Raw genomic sequence first — 22,705 nt, 5'->3', positions numbered from 1 at the left:
GAGAGGCCCCTTCACTGTCCACTTTTAAAGCTTGTCTTAAAACTCATCTATTTTACTTGGCTTTTAACACCAGCGGGATCTAGTTTTAAATTGTGTATTTTTGTTTTTAAACTGTAAGTTTTTATTTTATTTTATTTTTTATTATTTTGTGTTTTAATGTACAGCACTTTGTATCAGCTGTGGTTGTTTTAAAGTGCTTTATAAATAAAGTTGATATGGTATTATCCTACTCGTGAAATTGGATTTGAAAACCTTTTTTTTCCATTAGTAAAATAAGTTTTTATTTACTTAAGAAGTTATTCTAAAGCAATTAGAACATGCACTTTATGTGCTCTCTTTGTAATGTATTTGTTTAATGTTATTATGTAGAGTGGTCTCAATGTTTGTAGCCCATTGGTGGTCGTCATTACTATATTACATATGTACTGTTTTGTATTCGGTGTCTCAATAAAGATTTTTTTTTTAAAACTACAGTTCATGTGATTACATACTCCTGTACAGCAGGTGGCGGTATGCACCTATGAAGTTGTTTGCCATCCGCCAAGAAGAAGAAAAGCAACAAGCAGGTTCTTCACGGAGACGTTGGGTTGGTTTTTAGTTTGATATGCTCTCTTACTGATGTATTTATGATCTATAACAACAGTTAAAAGACACAGGAAAGGCTGAAGAAATGAAGGCATGATTTGTAGGTGCTGACACTTTCAGGTATGGAACCGCTGACTGTTGAATGAGCTGAATGGTTTGTTTTGGCTAGTTAAGGTGATAACTGACGTCACAAGACTGGCTGTTTAAGGTCGGTGTTTGACGTCAGCAGGGGTTAAAATGAACTGGCAAGAATCTGTTAGCGAAACGGATGTTTCCCATTTTCAAAATACCGTCTAATGAAAATAATGTCAGATAAAAATGACTCACTTGCAGGACGTCGTTGTTGAACCGAGGCGAAGTGCAGCTCATCCAGATCCGTCTGTAAGGTTACGTTTGGTTTTGGTGTCATTTTTGACGCTGAAGTTATTCGCAACAGTTTGAATATATTCCGCTTTAATGAATTTTCACTACTTAAAAATCTGCGATCAGCCATATTTTAAATCTTCATTCTATTCTTTAAGACTTAGAAAAGTAACAATTTTAGGATCGTTTATGGCATAAAACCACATTAAGAGAGATTTAGTCTATAGTTTTAAATTATTTTTTATGACCTGAGACTATTTTAAAAGGGGTTAGCTAGTTTTATGTAGTCATATCTGGACAGAATGATTATATCTACTAATCAAACATTATAGAAACCTGCTTGGCATTAGTGAAACCGTTATCGTGAAAACTCGTGAAATTGGATTTAAAAACTTTTTTTTTTTTTTTTTTAGTTTGAGATATTTTTTTTTGTTTCTTGTTTACTCATGCTACTAATAATACTAGTATTTAATAATAATGGCTACTAATATTTTAGTTTAATTATTGCAAAACGGTTTTTGCCTCCAATAAATCTCATGGTGTTCTCTGGTATTAATGTCTCTAAATAAATTAGGATATATATGGCATAAAAATTAATATTTTCAACCTTTATTATAAAAGTAGAATGGTTATTGATGTAGAAGGTGTCCACTCCACCCATCAACATGGTTATCATCCAGCCATCATTTTTATAGACCTGCTAAATCTGTGTAAGAGTAAGTTAGGCCTGGCTGCTCCTGACAGAATGGGTGAGATGCTGGTCCATCGCAGGGCAAAGCAGAGAGAAGCAGAGACGTCCTCACCATCAGGGTGATTCAGAGTGATCAATAAACCTGACATGCATGGTATTGGACTGTGGGAAGACCCTTTGCACGGTCTGGGCTAGGATATAAACCCAGGACCTCCTTGTTCCAAGGCAACCGTGCTTACAGCTGTGCCTGATTGCAACCCAAGTGTTATCAAAAAAGAATAAAATGTATGATTAGTTTATTTACTTTTGAGGTCTCATAACTCTAGCATAAAGTCTGAAATATGTCAGGAAACAGAGATGGGCAGAAGCATTAAAATAAATCCTCCAAAAGGGGAGATAAAACTGTTGCACACCCTGGAAAGAGAAATCTAAAATCCAGAATGGCGTAGTCATTACAACAATGACAAAATGAACAAAACCCTAATATTTTCAGTTTGTTGTTATTTCAAAGCAGAAATGGAGAAATGCAGCCAGCTTTGAACTTTTGGCTGGAAGTCATTCAAAAAGTAAGGGTGCTAAAATAATAATAATAATAATAATTAATAATAAAAGTTTAAAAAAATACAAATTAGTATATACAGTTAAGGTCAGAATTATTAATCCCCTTGAAATCACACAAAACTTAATACTTTCGTGGAAACAATTATAATAAAAACTGTTCATACTTTTATTGATTCTAAATGAACAAAGACAAAATCTACAAAGTTTCATAAGTAGATTTTTCTGATGTGCTTAATTATAACAAGAAAACTGAAAAATGACAATGCCACAGTTATTAGCAGTGCTCTGCTTTCTTTGCTTCCAAGGTAAATCTGACCGTTCAACTAGCTTTAAAACTACCTGAACAAGTTAACTATTTCTATCTATTTCAGCCTACATCTCAGCCTTGTAACTCACACCACACCTGAGTATCCAATCAGCATTGACCCTTACATAGTTGGCAGGACAAGGCATTACTCTGATACTTCTGGTAAGAAGCAAATTCATCATTCAAAAAGAAAAAAAAATAGTCTGGACTTCAAAAAGATTATAGTAGACCCTTATCATGAGGGTGAAACCACTAGGTGTTTGCTAACTGCTGCTGGCTAGTCTGAAGGAGCTGAGTGGTGGAGTTGCGGCGGAGGGCTCTGTGAGGTGGAAGCTGGGATGCTGCAGCTCTGAGGAGGAGCTACGTCTGGGTCCAACCAGGAGTTTTGCACAGCTGAACAATTACCATGGGAGATTAAATGATTTCTCATACATGTATGAAAGGATCGAGGCAACATTCCTGGTATGTTTTTGAAGAGGGAATAACATTATAACATAATGTAAAACTAAAAAAAGTTTATTTTAAATGATACTGCTCCTTTAAAACATGGTGATGTGTTTTGGAAGTCTGTTCTTTGGTCTGATGAGACTAAACTGATGAGCATAGGGATGTTGCTTTTGTTTGGAAGGGAGAGGCGTTCAACCCTAAATACCCAGGTCCCACCTTTAAACATGGTAGTGGGAGCATGATGTTATGGGTCTATTTTGCTGCTTCAGTCCCTGGGAACCTTGTTCATCTTCATAGAATCATTGCAAAAAAATAAGAGAATGTCAGCATTTTGAAAAAGAACTTAAATAAATTTGCTACAAGTCTGACTTTTGACTGAGGCTGGTCTTTCAAAAGATGAAGCAGGTGTCCAAGTCCAACATTTGAGGGACACAAAACTCCATGACCTGGAGTGGCCCTCACAGAGCCTACATCTCAGTCTCTGTGGCAAGCCCTAAGGTCCATGCTTGAAGAACAGGCATAGATGATCTGGAATGATGTGCCATTGAAGGGTGGGTCATGTACCTCTGGAGACATGCCAGCCTGGTGAAGAACTGCAGGTTGTCAGTTAGAAGATAGTGAGGCCACTCTATTGACCACTAAATGTCAAAAGGACTGATAGTTTTGCTCTGGTCATTTTTTTGTTTTCTTGCTACAGTTCAGCTGGGGTTGCAACACATAATTATTTTAGTAATTTATTAGTCTATTAATTATTCCAAAGGTTAATCGGGTAAAACAAAAATGGCATGTTCTGCAGATTTTTCTTTAAACTACTTAAATAATTTCATACAATACTAGAAATACATTAAAATTTGCAAATAAACTAATAATTCAATTTCTTCTTGAAGAAGAAAATAATAATTTTATTGTCTAAATTTTAACAGCATAGCATTCCTTTAAATAAAATGTTCATAGATGTTTAAATGAAAGATGAGATCCAGCGGGTTGCACATGCTGCTCAGACTGTCACTGACTCACCCTACTTCTTCCTCCATATTCCTCTATCTCTGGACTATATTTGTTCTGTAGATATCATTTATACTGTACTCATTCAAAATTAAATCACCGTGCAGAAAACTAGATCTCCTGTACTGATATATTTACCTCATGCGAATGGGAGGAAAAATGGAAGACATCAAAACATCTGTTTTTAATTTGTTTAGTTTGTTAAAATAAATGTAACCATTTGAATTATATTGTTCCCATGATTGGTACTTCCAGAAATAGAAAAAGCGCAGCAGCAATCACCACAATGTGTCGCGTTTGTCGTCCAGTTTGCTTCTGACTTGAGGGGCAGAGTGCCTCACCTATACCAGCCTGGCATTACACTCGTCCACAAACAAAGCTTCCGCAGGCATGCTGCTAGCATTTATCAGTCCTTTCCTCCAAGCATTTAAAATAAGATGTAAAAATCTATCAGAAATAATAGAAAATTAACACGATTTTGATATACAGAAAAAAGTAGGGGGGATAAAAGAGGGCTCATGCCAGCCCCCAGAAGAGGGGGGTCCAATGGAAACCAATGGAGTCTAACGCTCATTGGAAACAAGCCTTACTGCAGGCAATGTGGACCAAGTTCTGACAATGGTTACAGCCAGTGTTACAGCCAGTGACACTGGTTTCAATAGCCTGTATTGAAAGACCTGGTTCCCCATACTCCTGGAGTACCCCCCACTCTCAACCAAGTCCACAAGGCCCATGTAAAGTGGTTGGGTGAACTCCCAGGGACCCTCTAGGACCCTGCTGAGGGTGTAGAGCTGGCCCAGTGTTCCACAGCCAGGACGAAAACCTGTAATACTGTTCAGCCAATTCTTCTGAAAAGAATTCCTAATTTGCTGAAGAAATTCTGAACAGAATTTATTCTGCAAAGAAGTGGAATTCTTCTGCAAATTCTGCAGAATTCCACTTCTGTAGAATTTGCATCCAACAATTGTGTGAAAATAAATTCTTCATTTACTTTCTTGCATTTGTTTCGCATATGTTTATGCTAGCCTACCTAAAATGACATATCAATAATTGTAAAAGATTTAGCCAGCATTCTGCAATTATTTGTGGTCAAATTAAGTCAAATTCTAACTGCAGTTTTTGTTTCTTGGTGTAGGATCCTAAAGAAGCTCGGCCTACGAAACACAGTTCTCAGTCAGATGTTGGCACCAGTTCATCTAAAGTCCAGTTGATTTTGAACACTATCTTCTGTTAAATCTTGAGACACTTGTGGATGTTGTTTCAGGCATTTGACAGATGCAGATAACTCTGAGTCAGGACTCATGACCTGGTTACAAGTTCATCTGTGCCCATCAGTGATGTCTGTGAGCGCCCTCCTGCGATGCACCACTAGGTAATACTTAGTATGGTTTTAGATTCTCTCCAGGAAATCAGCTTCGTTTCAAAATCCAGACTCTGGGAATCTGTCAGCATCTTATTTTATAGGACTCCCTGCATGTATCACTGAAACATATGTTGCATATATTAGTCAGGTGACTTGCCATGTCCAAATGTGTAGTATAAATGTAACATCTTCTCTACAAAATATGCAGCTAGGTATACCAAGCAGTCATTCCATTATGACCACCTGGCTTCAACCCTTCTGCTTCAGTTGACCTGTTAAGAAATGGACTCCATTAGATTCCTGAAGATATTCTGTTGTTTGTGGCATCTTGATGTTAGCATGATGTTAAAGATGTAATATGGAACTTTAAAAAAAAAAAAAGTTTTTTTTACATATTTGTCAAAATTTTCATTATTTTATGACAGTATAGTATGAGACAGATACTCATCTGTCTCATACAGATAAGTAGAGACAGATGACCATTCTGCAAATGGTCCTGGTGTCATTTGCAGAAATAGACTACTCTGTCAGAAACAACCAATCAGAGACAGGAATTGGGTCTTAGCGCTGTCAATCACGCCTGTGTATCTGCTGCCCACAATTTCCCTCTTGCTCGCTGCTATGCTACAGCTGGTCCACCACAATGGAACTTGTTATGAATGCTTAAGCTGGTTAGTATGACCACCGGTGACAGTTTCCCAGTAACGGTAAGTTGTTTCTTTGCCATTAATACACTGAGCAGGTAGTATGCGAATGTGATTGACAAATGACTCCTCCTGGTTCTGATTGGTGGTTTTTGATCAAGGGATGGGGGGAGGGGCATTTCTGGTAGCACAGGGACGAGGTGCATGAGCTCATTTTTTATCCGTCATACTACACTGTCACAACAAATTTGTAAAAAAAAAAAAAAAAGTTTTATCTCAGTTAAATACTCCAGATTTGATTTCTTCAGTAATTTGAGCTAAAGTAGTTGATCTGTGTGGTCAGGCCGTACGACCAGCCTTCGCTCCTCACATGCATCACTGAGCTTTGTACATAAAAATTTGCTTTGGACCCACCTGTAAATTAAGGTCCTTTGAAACAAATTCCCATATTATGCCCTAAATCTATGGTCAACTTTAATTTCTATATAGACCGTTTTAGATTCTAGATTCTAGAATGGACTAGAACTCACATTTAATGTGGTCTTCTCCTTTCGACTTTATTTAACCAGGATAAAAACATTTCAGATCAAAGATCTCCTTTGCAAGTGTCCTGACAATCATGCTGCTAAAACCTAAAACAGTTGTTTATGAAACCAATACAATATCAATAACATTTAATTTAACAAAGAATGTAAAGAAGATATGCGTGTATCAAGCATGTCCTGCTTGATGATTGTATCTAAGCCTCACACCTTCTGGATTTGATCTTTGTAAGTCTCTTCTTTACAGATGATACCAAACCTCAGTATGCAAATTCATCTACAACAACAGAGTTGTAGATTGCATCACTGCAGTCTCTGTTGTAGATTGTGTTCAATAGCTTCTTAGCACACCCCACTTTTTATTTTAGGCTAAGATTTCCAATGTATCTGTCTGGATGGCCTGAAATCTTCTCTGATTTCCTGTCTGGTTGGAAGAAAAGTTGTTGAATCTTTATCTTAATGGAATGTGCCAACCAGTAAGCCTTATAAATCCCTACATTTCAGTTTGCCAACATTTTGAAATCATAAATCTTCTGTCAAATAAGAATTCACCAAGTCCATATTGTGCCAAATCATTTCTGTAATGAAAAAAGAAGATTGACTGTGCTTTGAGTGGCCCTTAGACTTAGACTTGAGGCTTTGTAGTAGGGTGAGAGTCTGGTACAGGACATTGGTCGGATTGAGGGGTCCGGTAATGCTGGGTCTAAGCAGCACCACAGGAGCCCGCTCAGCCTGCTCTGATTAGGGGGACTCAACTGGTCCTGGGCGTTGGAGCCTGCTGCTCCATCCCTGCCTCTGGGAAAAAACAACGACTCATTCTGTATGCCCCCATATCCTCTAACTTTTAAATGGTTGAAACACACTTGAGTCAAATGAATTATTTACCTTTCAGCTTGCTGTCAGGTTCTACAGCAGAGGAACCTGGAGAGCCATATTTCTGAAACCTTTTAAAACTGCTTCAACACACCTGAAACGAATGGCTCATTATTGGGCCTCTGCAAAACCTAAAGAGACGGTGAGGTGGAAATGAAGCCATCTGATTCCAATGCTTTGGAGCAGGAAGTCATCTAATAATTGAAAAACTTGGGAATAGGGTTCCTGATTTAAAGTAAGCATTCAAGCAGAAAAACAGCTCATCTATTAGGTAGGTAAGTCAGGTAATTTTATTTATATTGCACATTTTCAGCAACAAGGCAATTCAAAGTGCTTTACATGAATTAAATGGAAATACAAACAAAATAAACCAAAGGAAAGAAGAAGAAAGAGCAAAGGAAAAAAATCATCTAATGTTGATCTAAAGTATGTAAACTAGATGCTCCTGTTCAGGGTTGCTGTTACTGTCCAAACTGACTGCACACATGAAATAAGCCATATTTTATTTCTGTATAAGGAGGCAGACTAAGCAGGACCCTTGAAATGAATATCTATGTCTTGTCTTGTTTCAGGTCACAGAGGCAGCAGGCGATGGCTTTCCTAGTCCAGCAGAGAGCTCTGTCAGCTGGACAGAGCTGGACAGAGGCTGTCAACGCTCTCAGACCATTTTATTTTGCTGTTCATCCAGACTTCTTTGGTCAATTCCCCAGAGAACGGGCAAGTTATCTTCAAATTAGCATACTTAAAAAGATGAATAATTTGTTGATTTGTAAATATATTAATTTAGAAGTCCCAATCCTAAATAGATTAAACATTAACTTGATAACAAATAAAAATATTAACTTGTTTTATCATCTTGTTTATTGCTTATTCAAGCTATACATTATTTACCAGCAGAGACTGTCTCACCACAACATTCAAGATAGACATAATCTATTTGTGAAATCTCGCTACTAAGCACTTAAAGTTAGGACTTGGACTCATTCTTGTTATTTCATTTGTACCTTTCAGATCATAGCTCTGTCATAAATTTGACATAACAAACCCCCGTCTACTGATCGGTTTGAAACTTTCATTATGCAAACATCCCATGGGACTGCATGTGTGTGCAGGGGTTACGGTAAAGGGGCCCCTTTACCGTGGGCCCCTAGACATGTCTAGGGGCCCTGACCAACAGGGGGCCCTCCACAATTTAATTATTTATATTTTGTTCATAGACATAAAATAAAATAATTTGGAGTCCTGTCAAATACAAAATTAATCATATTGTATTTTCAAAGATTGTTTTTAGCAGTAAAAACAATCTTTGTTTTTAGATTTAAAAATCTTTAAAAATCTTTAGATTTTTTAAGAACTCTGGAAAATAAAAGTTAAATAAAACATTTACTAAAACAAAACTGGAGAACATACATACATATATCTGACAGAAACATCTAAATTTGCCTAAAAGTGAATGAACTGCATCTTATTCCATGATCCCAAAAAAATGCCAACATACTTTGATACTGCAAGACTTTTAGCTCTGATAATACTGAAAACCAGAGATGAAAGGAAGATTCTCCTGCTTTTGCTGGTTTGACGTTTTCCTTAAAGGAAGTTATAATTAATGCAACCTTCTTCTGCCTTTTCCACATCATTCCACTGATTAGTACTCAGCCCAAACATGAGGTTTACTTTAGGTCCCAAAGTGAACAGACTGCCCATTGGCTTACCAATGCAAATGCACTTTTAATCTAATATCGTAATTTAAAATTATGAATCATGAAAAAAAAAAAGAGAGAGAGAGAGAGATAAGCTTTTTGGTATAATTACAATCATCTCTAAAATTGTGGCCTACACTCAAAAAATAAATTAAATAATGTAGAAAAAGGGCTGGAAAGAGGCATGATTAGGCTTAATGAGGACTTTTAACTCAAATAAAAACTAATCTGTAACAAGACTGTTAACATAGCACACGTTATTTACCATCCTCAGCTCATAAAAACAAGGCAACGGAGGCAACTAATGATGGCAGATAAATGGTTTCCTGTAATGATAAGTTGTTTCTCCAACATTAGCACATTTAGCAGTGAGTGAATGAGGCTAATTGTTAGTGCTAAGAGCGTCCTACTAGTTCTGATTGGTTGTTTTGGTCAGAACGGTGCATTACTTTAATCAGTAATAGTAATTCAGGGACCAGGTGGAGGAGATTGATTGTTTTCACAGATTAACTGTCTCATAACAAACTGCTACGACATGGTGACAGCTTTAACAAATATGGAGAAAACATATTTTTTATTAAAGTTATGTACTGCAGCTTGAATAAAATGCAACTACATGGCATTTTTTGAGAAGTCTGGATTGCTCTATATGTAGTTGCACGTTGCTTTTGACTGTTGCACATGGGGAGAGACATTTCAGTATCTAAAACTAATAGAAAACATTTAAACAACCTACTTGCATACTGGATGTGGACTGTTGGATGTTAAATTCATGAGCAATAAATATTGTGCTAATTATCAGTATTGAACCAAAGAAAGCAAGGCAGATGCAACCTTTAAAATTGTGACGCTTTTGATGGGTTAGATAGACTCAAAAAATTGTAACAGCAGCTGTGCGGGGGGGGCAAACAAATTTTTTGTCAGGGGACCCAAGATCCTGGCAGGGCCCCTGTGTGTGTGTGTGTGTGTGTGTGTGTGTGTGTGTGTGTCTGTGTGTGTGTGTGTGTGTGTGTGTGTGTGCGTGTGTGTGTGTGTGCGCACGCACTTATTGGCACCTCAGTTCTGCAACAAAGTCTGAATGGTTAAGTCTGGGTGTCTATAGTTTCTTGTAGGGATGTACACTGTCTGTAGCAAATCATATTTTGATATCTTGCTATAACTAAAATTGTTTAACTGCTTTTTTTGTCCAGGAAGTGAATGAAAATTCTTTGAAGCAATTAAATGGCTACATGGAAAATTTGCAGAAGCCTGGCTTAAAGTTAGTTCAGCCAATAAAGCTCACCTTTTATATCAGGGACACTAAGGAGAGCACTGAGAAGCAGCCAGACATTGTCTCTTCAGGTACTGTTCACATTCATTTTACTGTGTACACTGAAAATTCTACATTTTAATTTATTTAAAACTTTTACAGGTTTCCGTTCTGTGAGTTTCATTCTACACACAAATGATATTTTGAGTACCGTGATGAATGTACTGACATCCTGCAGTTTGCCTGTGGAGCACATGGAGAGACATGAAAAAAGCTTTGGGACATGTCAAAGTGGGCCTGACGGAGGAGAATCTTTTCATAGACCCATAAAGTGGGATAAAAGCTACTACACCTTCACTGGGTTCAGAGATCCTGAGCAGGAGCTGCAGCAGACCAAGAGAATGGAACCTACACTCCAGTTAGTAACTCTGAGTCTATATCCAGTAAATCAGTATAGTCAGACATATTTTTATAAGAAAAATATTTCAGTACCTTCCGAGTTCCTGTTTTTGTAGGAAAATATAACTATAACCCTTTCAGCTGTGTGTGTGTATATATATATATATATATATATATATATATATATATATATATATATATATATGTGTGTGTTTTCTTGTTTTTGATATTTTTGGCAGTGGTTGGCTGAGAAACAGTGAACCTGATGCAACAAAGAAACACAATGCTAGTCTTCCACGGAGAGAAGAGCTGAGCAGATTGAAGAAGGAACTGTGTGAAAAGTTTCTTTTGGCAAATATCAGGTATGCTTCTTCTACATCCTCTAACGCTGACTATATAGTTTTACTTAAAATGTCCAGTTATTGTCCAGCCATCTGCCAATCAGTGTTGAAAAATGATGTCAGAAATGATAAGTCTGCAGAAGCCTTAAAAAGTACATAAATCACAGTTCCACTATTTTTGTGAAGTAAAGAAAATCAGTCATTTTCAACTATTTTTTATTTTTATTGTTACATTTACCCAATACAATTCAATGTAAAACAAAACAAAACAAACAAAAAAATATATATCATGAGAAACATAAAAAAATTAGACAAGCTGAATAACCTGGTTCCAAAACAGCACAGTCCATATGTGGTGCTTTCAGATGGTTATCAAAGTGCAATTTTGTTTCATGTAAGCGTTCTTTTTATTTTGGTAGGAGACTTAGGTTGACACTCTGCTAACTCAGTTGAGTCATTGTGCAGAGTTATGGGGCAACATCTACAGAATGTCACTGCAAAAATGAGCAATAAGAGAAATCAATAAGGCTGGTTATTTAGTTCATACAAAAGCACTATTCATAAAATCTAACCTGTAGACTAGCAGGTAGGCTAGTAGTTGCCATATGTGACCAGACTATTGGACATTTATGCTTTAAATTACTGCATCAACAGTTTAGTTTTTATGTTGAGTTGCATAAAAGATGGATTTCTTGCATTACAACACCCTGCTTGAGGGGTGGGTGTGTCACTTTCACATAAGAGTGAAGATGGACTAGTGATGTTCTTGGTGTGTGTAGGTGGCAGCGCAGCTGGGGAGTGGCCCATAAGTGCTCTCAGCTTCAGAGTCTGACCCGACTGTCTCACCAGAACCCAGAGGACCTGATCAATCTGCAAGGTAATGTTTCAATAGGGTCGTCATTTATAAATAAATGCTGAGGCCGCAGTATGCAACTTTTATTAAAACATGATTTTTACAGATTTCCTAAAACTATCATCATGTCATGACAATAATCTAAGAAACAAAAATCAAGCTCCTATTATTGCCTTCTGAAGAAATGCACTGCTCTTGGTCAAAAACAACCAGTCAGAGATGGGAGGGGGGCTTCCAATTGTCAATCATGCTAATGTACATTCTGCTAAATGTGCTAATGGTGTAGAAACAACTTGCTGTTCCAGGGAAACCGTTTATCCTCTGTTACTGGTGGGGCATGCTAACTAGCTTTAGCATTCATTGCTGGCTCCATTGTGGTGAACCAGCTGCAGCGTAGCAGAAGCAAAGGGGAAACTGTGAGCAGCAGTTACACAAGCTTGATTGACATTACTAAGACCCACCTCCTGTCTCTGGTTGTTTCTGACAGAACAGTCCATTTCTGCAAATAGGGTAACAAACGTTCAACTAACTTTATCAAGGATTGCAGTATTTCCACATTATGCATCCATGAAATTCTCCCATGTTGTATTTACCAGATGCTTTTGAAATCCCTCAAACATGAGAATTCCCATTATGGCCATATTAGTGCTTTAAAAAATAGGAGTAGATTGTAGTGATTGTGTGTTCATTTGATGTCCAACACTAGTGTTGAGCAGAACAAGGAAATAAATTAGAAAATAAAGCTGTTGTGAAGTATGGCTAGGATCACTTAAATGTTGTCCCACCTCCCCACCAGGCCATACTGTTGTGTTCGCTGACCAGTCGGGCATGAATGCTTCTGGAGACGTCATGCTGGGAACCATGGATGTTCACCATCAGTGGACCAAAGTAATACAGCTGGAGTTATTCTGCTGTAACATGTTCCTTCTTCAACTTAATTTTCTTTAACACTTCCCTGCATTTGCTTCCAGTTATTCCAGCAGCTGCCCAGCTATCGGAGTCTCCAGCAGCAAACAGACTGGTTGAAGGAAAGAATCAGTTGCCTTCTGGGTGGATCCCAAGTAATCCACCTCGGATCAGTCCAGCCTATCGCTGACCACTACAGCACGCTAAATGCTTTCCACAAGAGCCTGATGTCCCGACGCCTGCACCTGCATCCCAGGAGCCTGCATGGCCTCACCATGGTGCTGGACAAGTATGTACTAGGGGTGTAGCGATACAATAATTTCACGATATGATATATGATATTCTGGTCACGATACGATATGTATCACGATATTTGTTGAGCGATGCGATTCAGTGCATTTTTATGATTTTCTCAAAGATTTTAGAAGGACAGAGTAATTTTAGTGACATTTTGTTTTCCATAGACTTGACTTTAGTTAACTGAAAACTGATTAAAAGCACCAACTACACAATACCTGACTCTGATTGGACAGTCTAACAGTCTGCAGCTGGACAAAATGAATCAAAGATGCAGTGAGAGAATTAGTTTCTGTCATTTAATTCATGTGGATTTGACATAAAACTCAAAAGTTTAAACGGTAATCCAGGAGCAGAGTGGGGAGATTATCAGCCTCTGTAGTCTCTCAATATGCAAATGATTGCATTTATGTGTTTTCTTTTGGACACTGTGGCAGCCACAAATGCAGTCTTTTGGACTATGGGGAAAAAGGCTTTTCTACCTTGTTAGCCGTGGCTGTAAGCTGTTTACTACTAACTGCTAAAGTCGTGGCTCCGCCACAGCGCAGCGCCACTATTCCCCTGCTTGGATCTCTGAGTAGCTGCCTCTCAGACTACCAGGATCTCATCGTTCTCTCAGTCTCTGATACTCTTTGTCTGTTGCTAATAAGAATGATCGATCAGCCATTGTTACCATGGAAATCCTCACTGCGCCGCGGATTCCGGCTGCAGGTTTTTCCTCTTAGTCTTCCTGCTCAAAACACAGCGCCGCTACGGATGTTATCAACCCATGTTCATTCTTCAGGTAATCCTTTGTATACAGAACACAAACCGCTAAGCTAAAAACTAATTACGAAGTGAATGTTACCAGTCGAAATTGGCATTAATTTCGCGATCTCACTGCTTTCACGGTTACTTGCGCAACTTCGTTTCTCAGCAACAAAATACAGCCCATCGTTATTTATTGAAGATTTTACATTTTCAAAAACACATGAATCTAATGTTTTGTTTTGTACGTTTGGAAGCTCATTCCCTCTCACATAATCGGAAAAGCCGGGGAATGGCGGCGCTTTTGACATTTCTCTGACATTCGGAAAAATACGGTTTACTAATTTTAGCATAACTCCGGTTATACTTGGCCTATTAACGCAATTTAAAAACTGGTGTGTAGTTTATAATGTGCACTTTAAGCTCAACTTGAAAGTGAGACTGAGGGAGGCGGAGTCTTGCTGCTACGCCGTAACAAACTAGAAGTTAAAAAGAGCTATAAGGCTATGGACCCCTATGGTTTAACGGATCGATACTCGCGGATGAAAAATCGATACTTTCCGAGGATGTAAAATATCGATATATATCGCCGAATCGATTTATTCATACAGCCCAATACTATGGAGTTCCATGACTTCAGACTTGAAAAATCAAGCTCAACATGATGAAAGTGAAGTTGAACTCAACTAGTTGTGTGATGTCAGAAACACAGAGAAGCTTCACAGCAACTAAGAGGCTTTAAAGCAGATACTGACAAATCACTGCTTAGACACAAATCTGTTATATGGAAGAAAAACATGTTATAAATCACATTGAAAATAATAAGAAAAATTCAAATTAATTTGCAAAACTGAATGAAAAGTACTAATGACTGTTAGGATAGCAGGACAGAAAACTAACAGGACTTTTTCAGTGGAGCTGTGATCTACCATCACTCTGGTCTGAAAAGTTGTACTAAGTCAAGTCCAACTTTCTTTTTTCCAAACAGCAACTGATACTGATAATCAGGTATACGCCTGTCGCGATAAACGATAAATCAATTAATCGCACGATTAAACCTATCGACCTCATTTTAATTACAAGATTCAAGTTCAGTTAACTCATTTTAAAACCAGGCATTAATCAATGCTTTACTAGAATCTACCTGTGATGCATGTGGCTAGAGTCAGCCTAAAGTCCTGACCGAATGAAAATCATTATAACCTATTTATGTCACGTTAACAAAGAACAGCTGAAAAGTTACCGAGTTCATCAACTGCGGTAGCAATTTGGCTCCTACTCCTCTCCTTGTCATTCTATATTCTTAGCACGAAACGTTGAATAAATATTAATGTTGTTTCCACATATCATCTCCGATGTCCGCTGGACTTCGTGTTGCTGTTTCAGCTGTTTGGGATTCCCCTCCGTAATTTCCCTTCAGAAAGCAGGAGGAGAATCCACGCTTTCTGATTGGCTACCCCCTGATTTAGATCGGAGCGGCCACGACGATCCACCGTAACACACCACACACTGCAGGATGATCGGTTACTAACCACAAGCGACAAAGGGCAAAAAATGGTGTAGTCTGAACTACTGCATTAGGTAGTGGGATGTGCCCATCTTTATTTAAATCTAGTGATTACTGAAGGCCAATATAATATACAGACTTCATAATCTGCACTCTTTTGGTTGAATGCAGTATTTTTTTCCACTTTGTTGTTTAGTTTTTATTCAAGTACGTTTTTTGTTAATGGAGACTGAGAATTAATTTTATTTTTGGTTGTTTAGTTTGTTTAGTTTATCAGTTCCAGTGTAGTTTGTTCTTTTGAAAATAAAGTGTATCTATCTATGGCAGGAAATCACATGCATTATTAGTCATTTCCATTAAATCAGTGTCAAAAGGTCTTGAAACAATATTATCGTTTATCGCAATAATTTTTTAGACAATCATCCAGCAAAATTTGTTATCGTGACAGGCCTAATCAGGTATATGCTCATCTTGGACAGTTGCATGTTGGGGTAAAATTACTATATTTAGGGAGATGTATGTTGGAACATTATTAACAAAACTTATCATAAACTGATCACATTTAATATAGGAAACCTACCTGGATTAGGTTCCCTGATTTCTGGTAAAAAAAAATAAAAAAAAGGATGAGCTTTGCATGAAGCATTTATGTTTCAAAAAGCTTTCTGGTTTCTGTTTTTGACAGTGATCGCTCTACACCTGGTCTCCATGAGATGGGGCACTTCATTATCCCCATCAACTGTGACCCTCTCGAGCTCCAGCTGTTCCTCCAGAGCCATGCCCCTGAGGCCAGAAGTCGCACCCTGCAAAGACATCAGTAAGACTGGGAAGCATCTAATGATGCCTCCTTCATAGTTACTTCACTAAGATGATGAGTGTGCCCAAATGTGTTCTTCATTTGAACATCGTTTAACCTTTTAAGTGCTGTGAGGACAGCGATGTCCACATGGAACCATCGTCTGATGTGTGTGTGTTTAGGGTGGCAGTTTCAAATGTCTTTGTTATAACAACTTGACATTAAACAAGAATCAGGTTTTAGGCAAGTCAGCAGCAAAGGGGCTGTGTGGTTGGTACATACCACTCGTATAAAAAAGAGGAGGTGGATCGCTTCACTGCTTGTAGTGACTTGTATGTTGTCATCATCATGCCAAAAGTCTAGAGTAAATGAGACCCCAAGCAAAGGAAATTGAGACCCAGCGTAAGAATATATAGGGATCCACACACGCGTAGAATTGATCAGCAAGTGGAATATAGATGTGCAAGATATCGGAGCGCACATGTGCACGGTCTCTGCGTTCATACGCAAAGAATTTCTCTGCTCACTTGCTGGTTCCTGCTTCTGCTCGCTCACGGTTAATGTTTTTGGCCGTCGGTGGGTGGATCCAGCTAGTCTTCTATCACTACATATGATTAGCTACATTCCTTGTCCTCTGATTGGTAGTCTTACTAGGAAGACGAGGAAGAGGAAGCTGAAGAAGGGGACTCGCTGAGTTAGGACAGCAGCATGGCAGACCATCAGGAGGCAAGTTGCACATGTCTTGAATGCTTAGTATTCTTGATGAAACAGATCATTTCTATAGCTTGATATTCAGTTAAAATATTGTAGTAACCTACTTTATTTACATGGCTGCCACAATCTACCTGCAGCTTATAGTTGTAAACTTGAGGTTAGCTGACACTAGCTGACACTAGCTGACACTAGCTGACCAGCCTTTGTTGTCTGTCTGTATAACTAGCCCAATAAGAAATCCCCCGTGGGTGGTTGCTATGTTAAGGAGGACCATTTTTATAGAATGACATGCTGCTAAATAATCTAACACAATGTTAACACTCTTACAGTTTTCTTAAGATGGTTCGTCTTGATTAGCAAGGGTACTGTACTTAAAGTAAGAGTTAATATTAATGACTGTTATTAAAGCATTTGAAAATGTAATAAAACTTACTGATGTCCTTATTAGTAGTCCTACTTGTTTCACTTCAGTTGAGGTAAGAATTAATATTAACGAGTGTGTTAAAGCTTTTGACAGTGAATAAGACTTACTGACATTCATAACGAGTCCAATGTGTAAGGGAAAATATTAATGACACAATTATGGTCTCAACCCAGATAGCAAGCGATGGTAACTCAATGTTGAATTATGGTCAAAAAGGTTGAATTCATGGTTAAGGTCGACGAGTGACGGTGGCTCAACCATCAAATAATCATCCAATTCTAGCCAATTAACTAATGTTGTAAAGATGTCATTGAATCAATGTTTTATGGTCAAAATCTAATGATTGAAATGACAACGACTGATCAATGTTGAATCAATGTATGCTGTGTGTTGGACCAATCCCCTCCTTCTCTTTGTGCTCTGAGTGGGAGAATTTTATGTCGTGATAAGTTTATCACATTTTAAATTAAGCACTATATGTCGAGGACAGGGGCTGCACAGTGGCAAAGTAGGTAGAGCTGTTGCCTTGCAGCAAGAAGGTTCTGGGTTCGATTCCTGACCCCGGTCTTTCTGCATGGAGTCTCCATGTTCTCCCTGTGCATGGTGGGTTTTCTCCGGGTTCTCAGCTTCCTCCCACAGTCCAAAAACATGACTGTTAGGTTAATTGGTCTCTCTAAATTCTCCCTAGGTGTGAATGTGTGTTTGTCTGTCTGTCTCTGTGTTGCCCTGCGACAGACTGGCGACCTGTCCAGGGTGAACCCCGCCTCTTGCCCAAAACGTTAACTGGAGATAGGCACCAGTAACCTTCCCGACCCAACTAAGGGTTAAGGGTTTAGAAAATGGATGGATGTCCTTTCTGTACATTTTGTCTGTAAATATTATTACTGTTTCTGCATAACTGTGTGTACACTAACATTCACGGTGCATACAGAGCTCTTCCTTGCCCCCATCTTGGCCTCTCTGACCACATCTCCATCCTGCTGGTGCCAGCATATTGTCTGCTGATTAGACGGATAAGGCCAACAAAGAAGACAGTCACTGTGTGGCCCAGGGATGCAGCCTTTGTGCTCCAGGACTGTTTTCAGTGCACAGATTGGAAAGCCTTCAGAGAGGCGAATATATATGAGGGAGAGGTGGACCTGGAGGAATACACCTCCTCTGTTCTGAGCTGCATCTCTAAGTGTGCTGATAATGTCACCACCACCTGGACAGTAACGTGTTATCCAAACCAGAAACCCAGGCTGAATGCCGAGGTGAGAGTTCTGCTGAAAGCTAGGGACGCTGCTTTAGGAAAGAACTGACTGCAGGCATTGTGAGGGCCAAAGCCACATACGCCCAGAAAATTCAAGGCCACTTCACCACCACCGACTCCCAGCGGATGTGGAAGGGCATCAAGAACACGACAGACTACAACATCAGGGATGCACAATGCCCAAGGGACCCCTCACTGCCAGATGCACTCAGTAAGTTTGATGTTTCTTTATGGATCCTACCACCACCGTCAGCACCAGACTTGTACCACCACCTGGTGACACACCTCTCTGTGTGACCACAGCAGATGTGAGGATGTTCCTCCAGGAAATCAACCCCCATAAGGCTGCAGGCCCCAACAACATCCCAGGGCGGGTACTGAGGGGCTGTGCACTCCAGCTGTTTGAGGTGTTGGCAGACATCTTCAACACCTCTGTCACTGGCAGTCTTCACCTGCTTAAAGACCGCCACTAATGTCCTTGTCCCCAAGTGTCCCACAGTGACAGACTGTCGACATACAGACTTACCATTTGTAGTCATGAAGTGCTTCGAGAGGCTAGTCATGACCCACATGAAGGACTTCAACAACATCACTATGAACCCTCATCAGTATGCCTTCCACGTCAGAGGTAGAACTGCTCCTCCTCTGACGTTGTCTGATCGATGGTCCACACAGCCCTCACCCACCTGGAGAGCAGGAAGTCTTGCATCCATCTGCTCTTCCTCCTTGGCCTTCAACACCATCATAACACACAAACCCTGGTACAGAAGCTGTACCAAATTCAAAGTGTATGTGGAGGCATGTCAGATCCATCCAGTCTTCTATCACTACACATGATTGGCTACATTCCCTGATTGGGCGTCTAAATTCCAGCCTTTCAGTGAGACAGTGAGTTTTCCTGAGTCTTCCTCATGATTTTGAATGTTTATACTTGACCAGACTGACAAATTAAGGGCTCAGCTCCAAGTTGATACTTCTGTGCTATATATTCTGTATTTAGAAATATTAAGTTGAATTGAAATATACTTTATTGATCCCACAAGGGAAATTAAATGTTGTAACCAGGTTTTCTTCGAGGCTGAGATCAACAGCATCAGAACCAAGGACAACGACGACTACGAAACGTCAGATAAGGCTTCTGCATCCCGCTAAAGCCTGAATATGCCCAATTTGGGTTGTCTTTGCCCTTTTATCGCAGCCTGTGGGGTTTTCCCTGACTGGGAACGAGAAAACAATCTGTTGAATGTGACGGGTAGTAAAATCAGAAAGCGTGGTGACGTAAGAACAGAGGGGAATCCCAAACAACTGACGTATCGAGCAACTGAGACCAGAGATATGTGGAAATGTGTATTATTTTATGTAAAGGTCATTATTATAGGCCTATATGTTTATTCAGTTAAAAATGTTAACTATGATAAAACATATTCACCTCCAAATCATAGTGCAGCAAATGGAGCGGCTGCTACCGTCTTTTATCTCTTAAAATGACTCCACAAACTGTCACTATTGCTTCTATATCGTCATCCGTGTTTGGTTATTCTAAATTCCCGCTATGTTGGGTTTTTTACTAGATTATCCTCTGGAATCGGGATGTTGGTGACTGGAATCGGTTCGTGTTGCTCCTGCCTTGGACACATGAACCGATCGAACCTGTTGGACTTTTATCAGCTCTGTGGTCACAGAGGTTTGGAGAATCGGCCGACAATTCTTAAATCTTTCCGTCTAAACCAGACTTAAGACTCACAAGCTCTACTCATCTCCTCTCGACCACTGCCCAAACGCTCTGACTCTGGTCGCTATGGTAACGTTTATATATCCCTTCGAAATAAGATACAGATGCGCCAGAAAAACAAACATTTTACTTTTGTGAAAATTTTAACTTGACTAACGGGAGCCCTGAGCTTGTTTCTCTGCAACCAGACGGTCCCATCTGGGAGTGATGGGAGACAATAACACCTGAAGTGTTGCTTATATCCACAGCCTGCTTGGTCTCTACGTGGTGAAGCAGCTTGAAGCTTCATTGCCTCATTATCAGCCGGTCGCCGCATGTTACGCAGAGCGGCTTGTAATGTGGGACTCACCTCCCAGTCCGGGATAAATCCATTCTCCTGTCTCTTCTCTGGGCCTTTTTCCCTTAGCAAAGAAACTTTCCAAAGACATCTGATCTGTTTTTTACTCATTTTGCTGCTTGTGGCTCAATGTTGACGCGCAAGTAACCGAGAGAATCCGGTTAAAGGATTTTCAAAATAAAACATCCTCCAGACTCAAATAATACATAAAACTGAAATATTTAATTATTTCTTGCTCGGCCCGGTACCAATTGCTCCGCAGACCGGTCCCGGTCTGTGGCTCGGGGGTTGGGGGCCACTGCACTACACCACAGATCTGAAGAAAGGAAGCAGCCTTCACATGAGGCAGCCTCTCAATCTGGACTCATCAGGTTTCTGAGCCCACCTTAGACCCCTGTGCTAGAAGAGCACACACCTGTTTATCAATTTTGTCATTGATTCATCTTCCTCTCTGTGTATTTTGTAAAGGTTGCAGGTGGAAGAGGAGGCAGTGGTGCAGCTCTGTGTCCAGAGGCTGTCTCTGAGGGGCCTCTCCAAGGAGCCCAGCTTGAGCTCCAGTCACATGATTCTCTGCTGCAGGAGGTTCATAGAGCAGCACCCCCCACTGCTGCAGGGGCTCCATGTCTGTGTCTCCCACTTTTACTCTGTCATGCAGGACGGCGACGTATGTGTCCCCTGGGACTGGAAGAGCTGAGAATTTATATATATATATATATATACACAGTCGTGTTTTATGGCTACTGTGGATTCACCTCCGAGAAATGTTTTGCATTCACAATCTATAAAGAGATAAGTGTAAAACTAGAAAACACAGCAAACCACAGAAACTGTATGTTTAAGAATGTAGAAAATAAAACCGTTGTTCTATCGCATGAACAAACCCTGTTCAAGTGTCAAGCAGCAGGACCCATCCTTCAAGAACATGCACATCTCTTCATAGGATGCTTCACTTCCTAAAATAGAATGGTGAGGAGGAACACTACTTCAGATGTGATCAAATAAGTGACTTCTAATAATTGCTGATTTGAATATAACTGAAACAGTGCTGCAGGTTTTCTGTTTAGTGGTAGCTAGAAAATAAGATTAGCTATTAAAATTGAAGTTTAGATTGAAGCTAAGGTGAAGAGGCAGCTGAGAGACTGAACCTGAACAAGGTTGCAGGTCCAGATGGTATCAACCAGAGTCCTAAAGGCCTGAAGCTGCAGAGCAGCTCTGTATGATTCTGCAGGATCTCTTCAACCTCAGCCTGACCCAAGTAAAGGTTCTGTTGTTGTGGAAGACATCCTGCTTGGTTCTGGTACCAAAGAAAACTCACAACTCAGTCATGAAGAACTATAGACCTGTTGCCATGACAAGCCACATCATGAAGGTAATAAAGAGAATCCTGTTGCCCACCTGACAAGCAGATATCAAGACCCCTTGAGCTTATTGCCGTGGAGATGTAGTTGATGATGCCATCATACACAACAAACCCACTGTCATCTGGTCAAAGCAGGCACCACTGTGAGGATCATGTTCTTTGATTTCTCCAGTGTATTTAACACAGTTCAGCCTGATCTGCTCTGTGAGAAACTCCAGAAGACACAGATGGAGTCCTTAACAGTCACCTGGATCTATGACTACCTCACAAACAGACCACAGTTTGTGAGACTGAAGGACTGTGTGTCTAACCAGGTGGTCAGCAACACAGCAGCACCACAGGGCCCTGTACTCTCACCATTCCTTTTCACTCTACACTTCAGACTTCCAACACAACTCTGACTTCTGTCATCTGCAGAAATACTCAGCTGACTCTGCAGTTATTGGTTGAATCGGAGATGGACAAGAGGCTGAGTACAGAGATCTGGACTTCTTGAGGAAGCTAAGATCATTCAAGGTTTGCAGCAAGATGCTGCAGATCTTCCATCAGTCTGTTGTTGAGAGCATCATCTCTTCATCCGTCATCTGTTGGGCCAGCAGCATCAGAACCAGGGACATAAAAAGCTCAACAACCTGATAAAGAACGCTGGTTCTGTTCTGGGGACGACTGTGGAACCTCTGGAGATGATGAGGCAAAGAAGGATTCTTTAT

General features: G+C 39.8%; 1 protein-coding gene across 11 annotated transcripts; it reads left to right on the top strand.

Annotated features, from left to right (window-relative positions):
* Window positions 1–485: 485 nt before the first annotated feature.
* On the top strand, window positions 486–21,520 carry tcaim (T cell activation inhibitor, mitochondrial). Of its 11 annotated transcripts, none has more exons than XM_008432818.3 (12): window positions 508–566; window positions 644–705; window positions 5,224–5,331; window positions 7,954–8,098; window positions 10,272–10,422; window positions 10,493–10,748; window positions 10,969–11,091; window positions 11,850–11,947; window positions 12,720–12,811; window positions 12,895–13,118; window positions 16,066–16,197; window positions 21,104–21,520. In XM_008432818.3, exons 3-12 carry the CDS (start codon window positions 5,261–5,263, stop codon window positions 21,327–21,329), a joined length of 1,518 nt encoding a protein of 505 aa, XP_008431040.1. In that variant the 5' UTR covers window positions 508–566; window positions 644–705; window positions 5,224–5,260; the 3' UTR covers window positions 21,330–21,520. The 11 variants fall into 11 exon arrangements, with proteins under 11 accessions (XP_081473101.1, XP_008431042.1, XP_008431040.1 ...); XM_008432823.2 differs by adding an exon at window positions 16,822–16,902 and having other exon boundaries at window positions 536–705; window positions 21,104–21,237; XM_081616975.1 differs by lacking the exon at window positions 644–705 and having other exon boundaries at window positions 486–586.
* Window positions 21,521–22,705: the final 1,185 nt, after the last annotated feature.

This window comes from Poecilia reticulata, chromosome 16 (assembly GCF_904066995.2).
Source record: "Poecilia reticulata chromosome 16, P_reticulata-male-v2, whole genome shotgun sequence".
In the NCBI taxonomy this organism is placed as follows: domain Eukaryota; kingdom Metazoa; phylum Chordata; class Actinopteri; order Cyprinodontiformes; family Poeciliidae; genus Poecilia; species Poecilia reticulata.
This window is presented reverse-complemented; position numbering and strand designations above follow the sequence as displayed.

Bases quoted from the DNA above. Each gene is read 5' to 3' on its own strand.
- tcaim (XM_081616975.1), top strand. From the start codon at position 5,261: ATGACCTGGTTACAAGTTCATCTGTGCCCATCAGTGATGTCTGTGAGC. The intron at 5,332-7,953 runs GTAATACTTAGT...GTCTTGTTTCAG, and splicing joins CTCCTGCGATGCACCACTAG to GTCACAGAGGCAGCAGGCGA. The intron at 11,948-12,719 runs GTAATGTTTCAA...CCTCCCCACCAG, and splicing joins GGACCTGATCAATCTGCAAG to GCCATACTGTTGTGTTCGCT.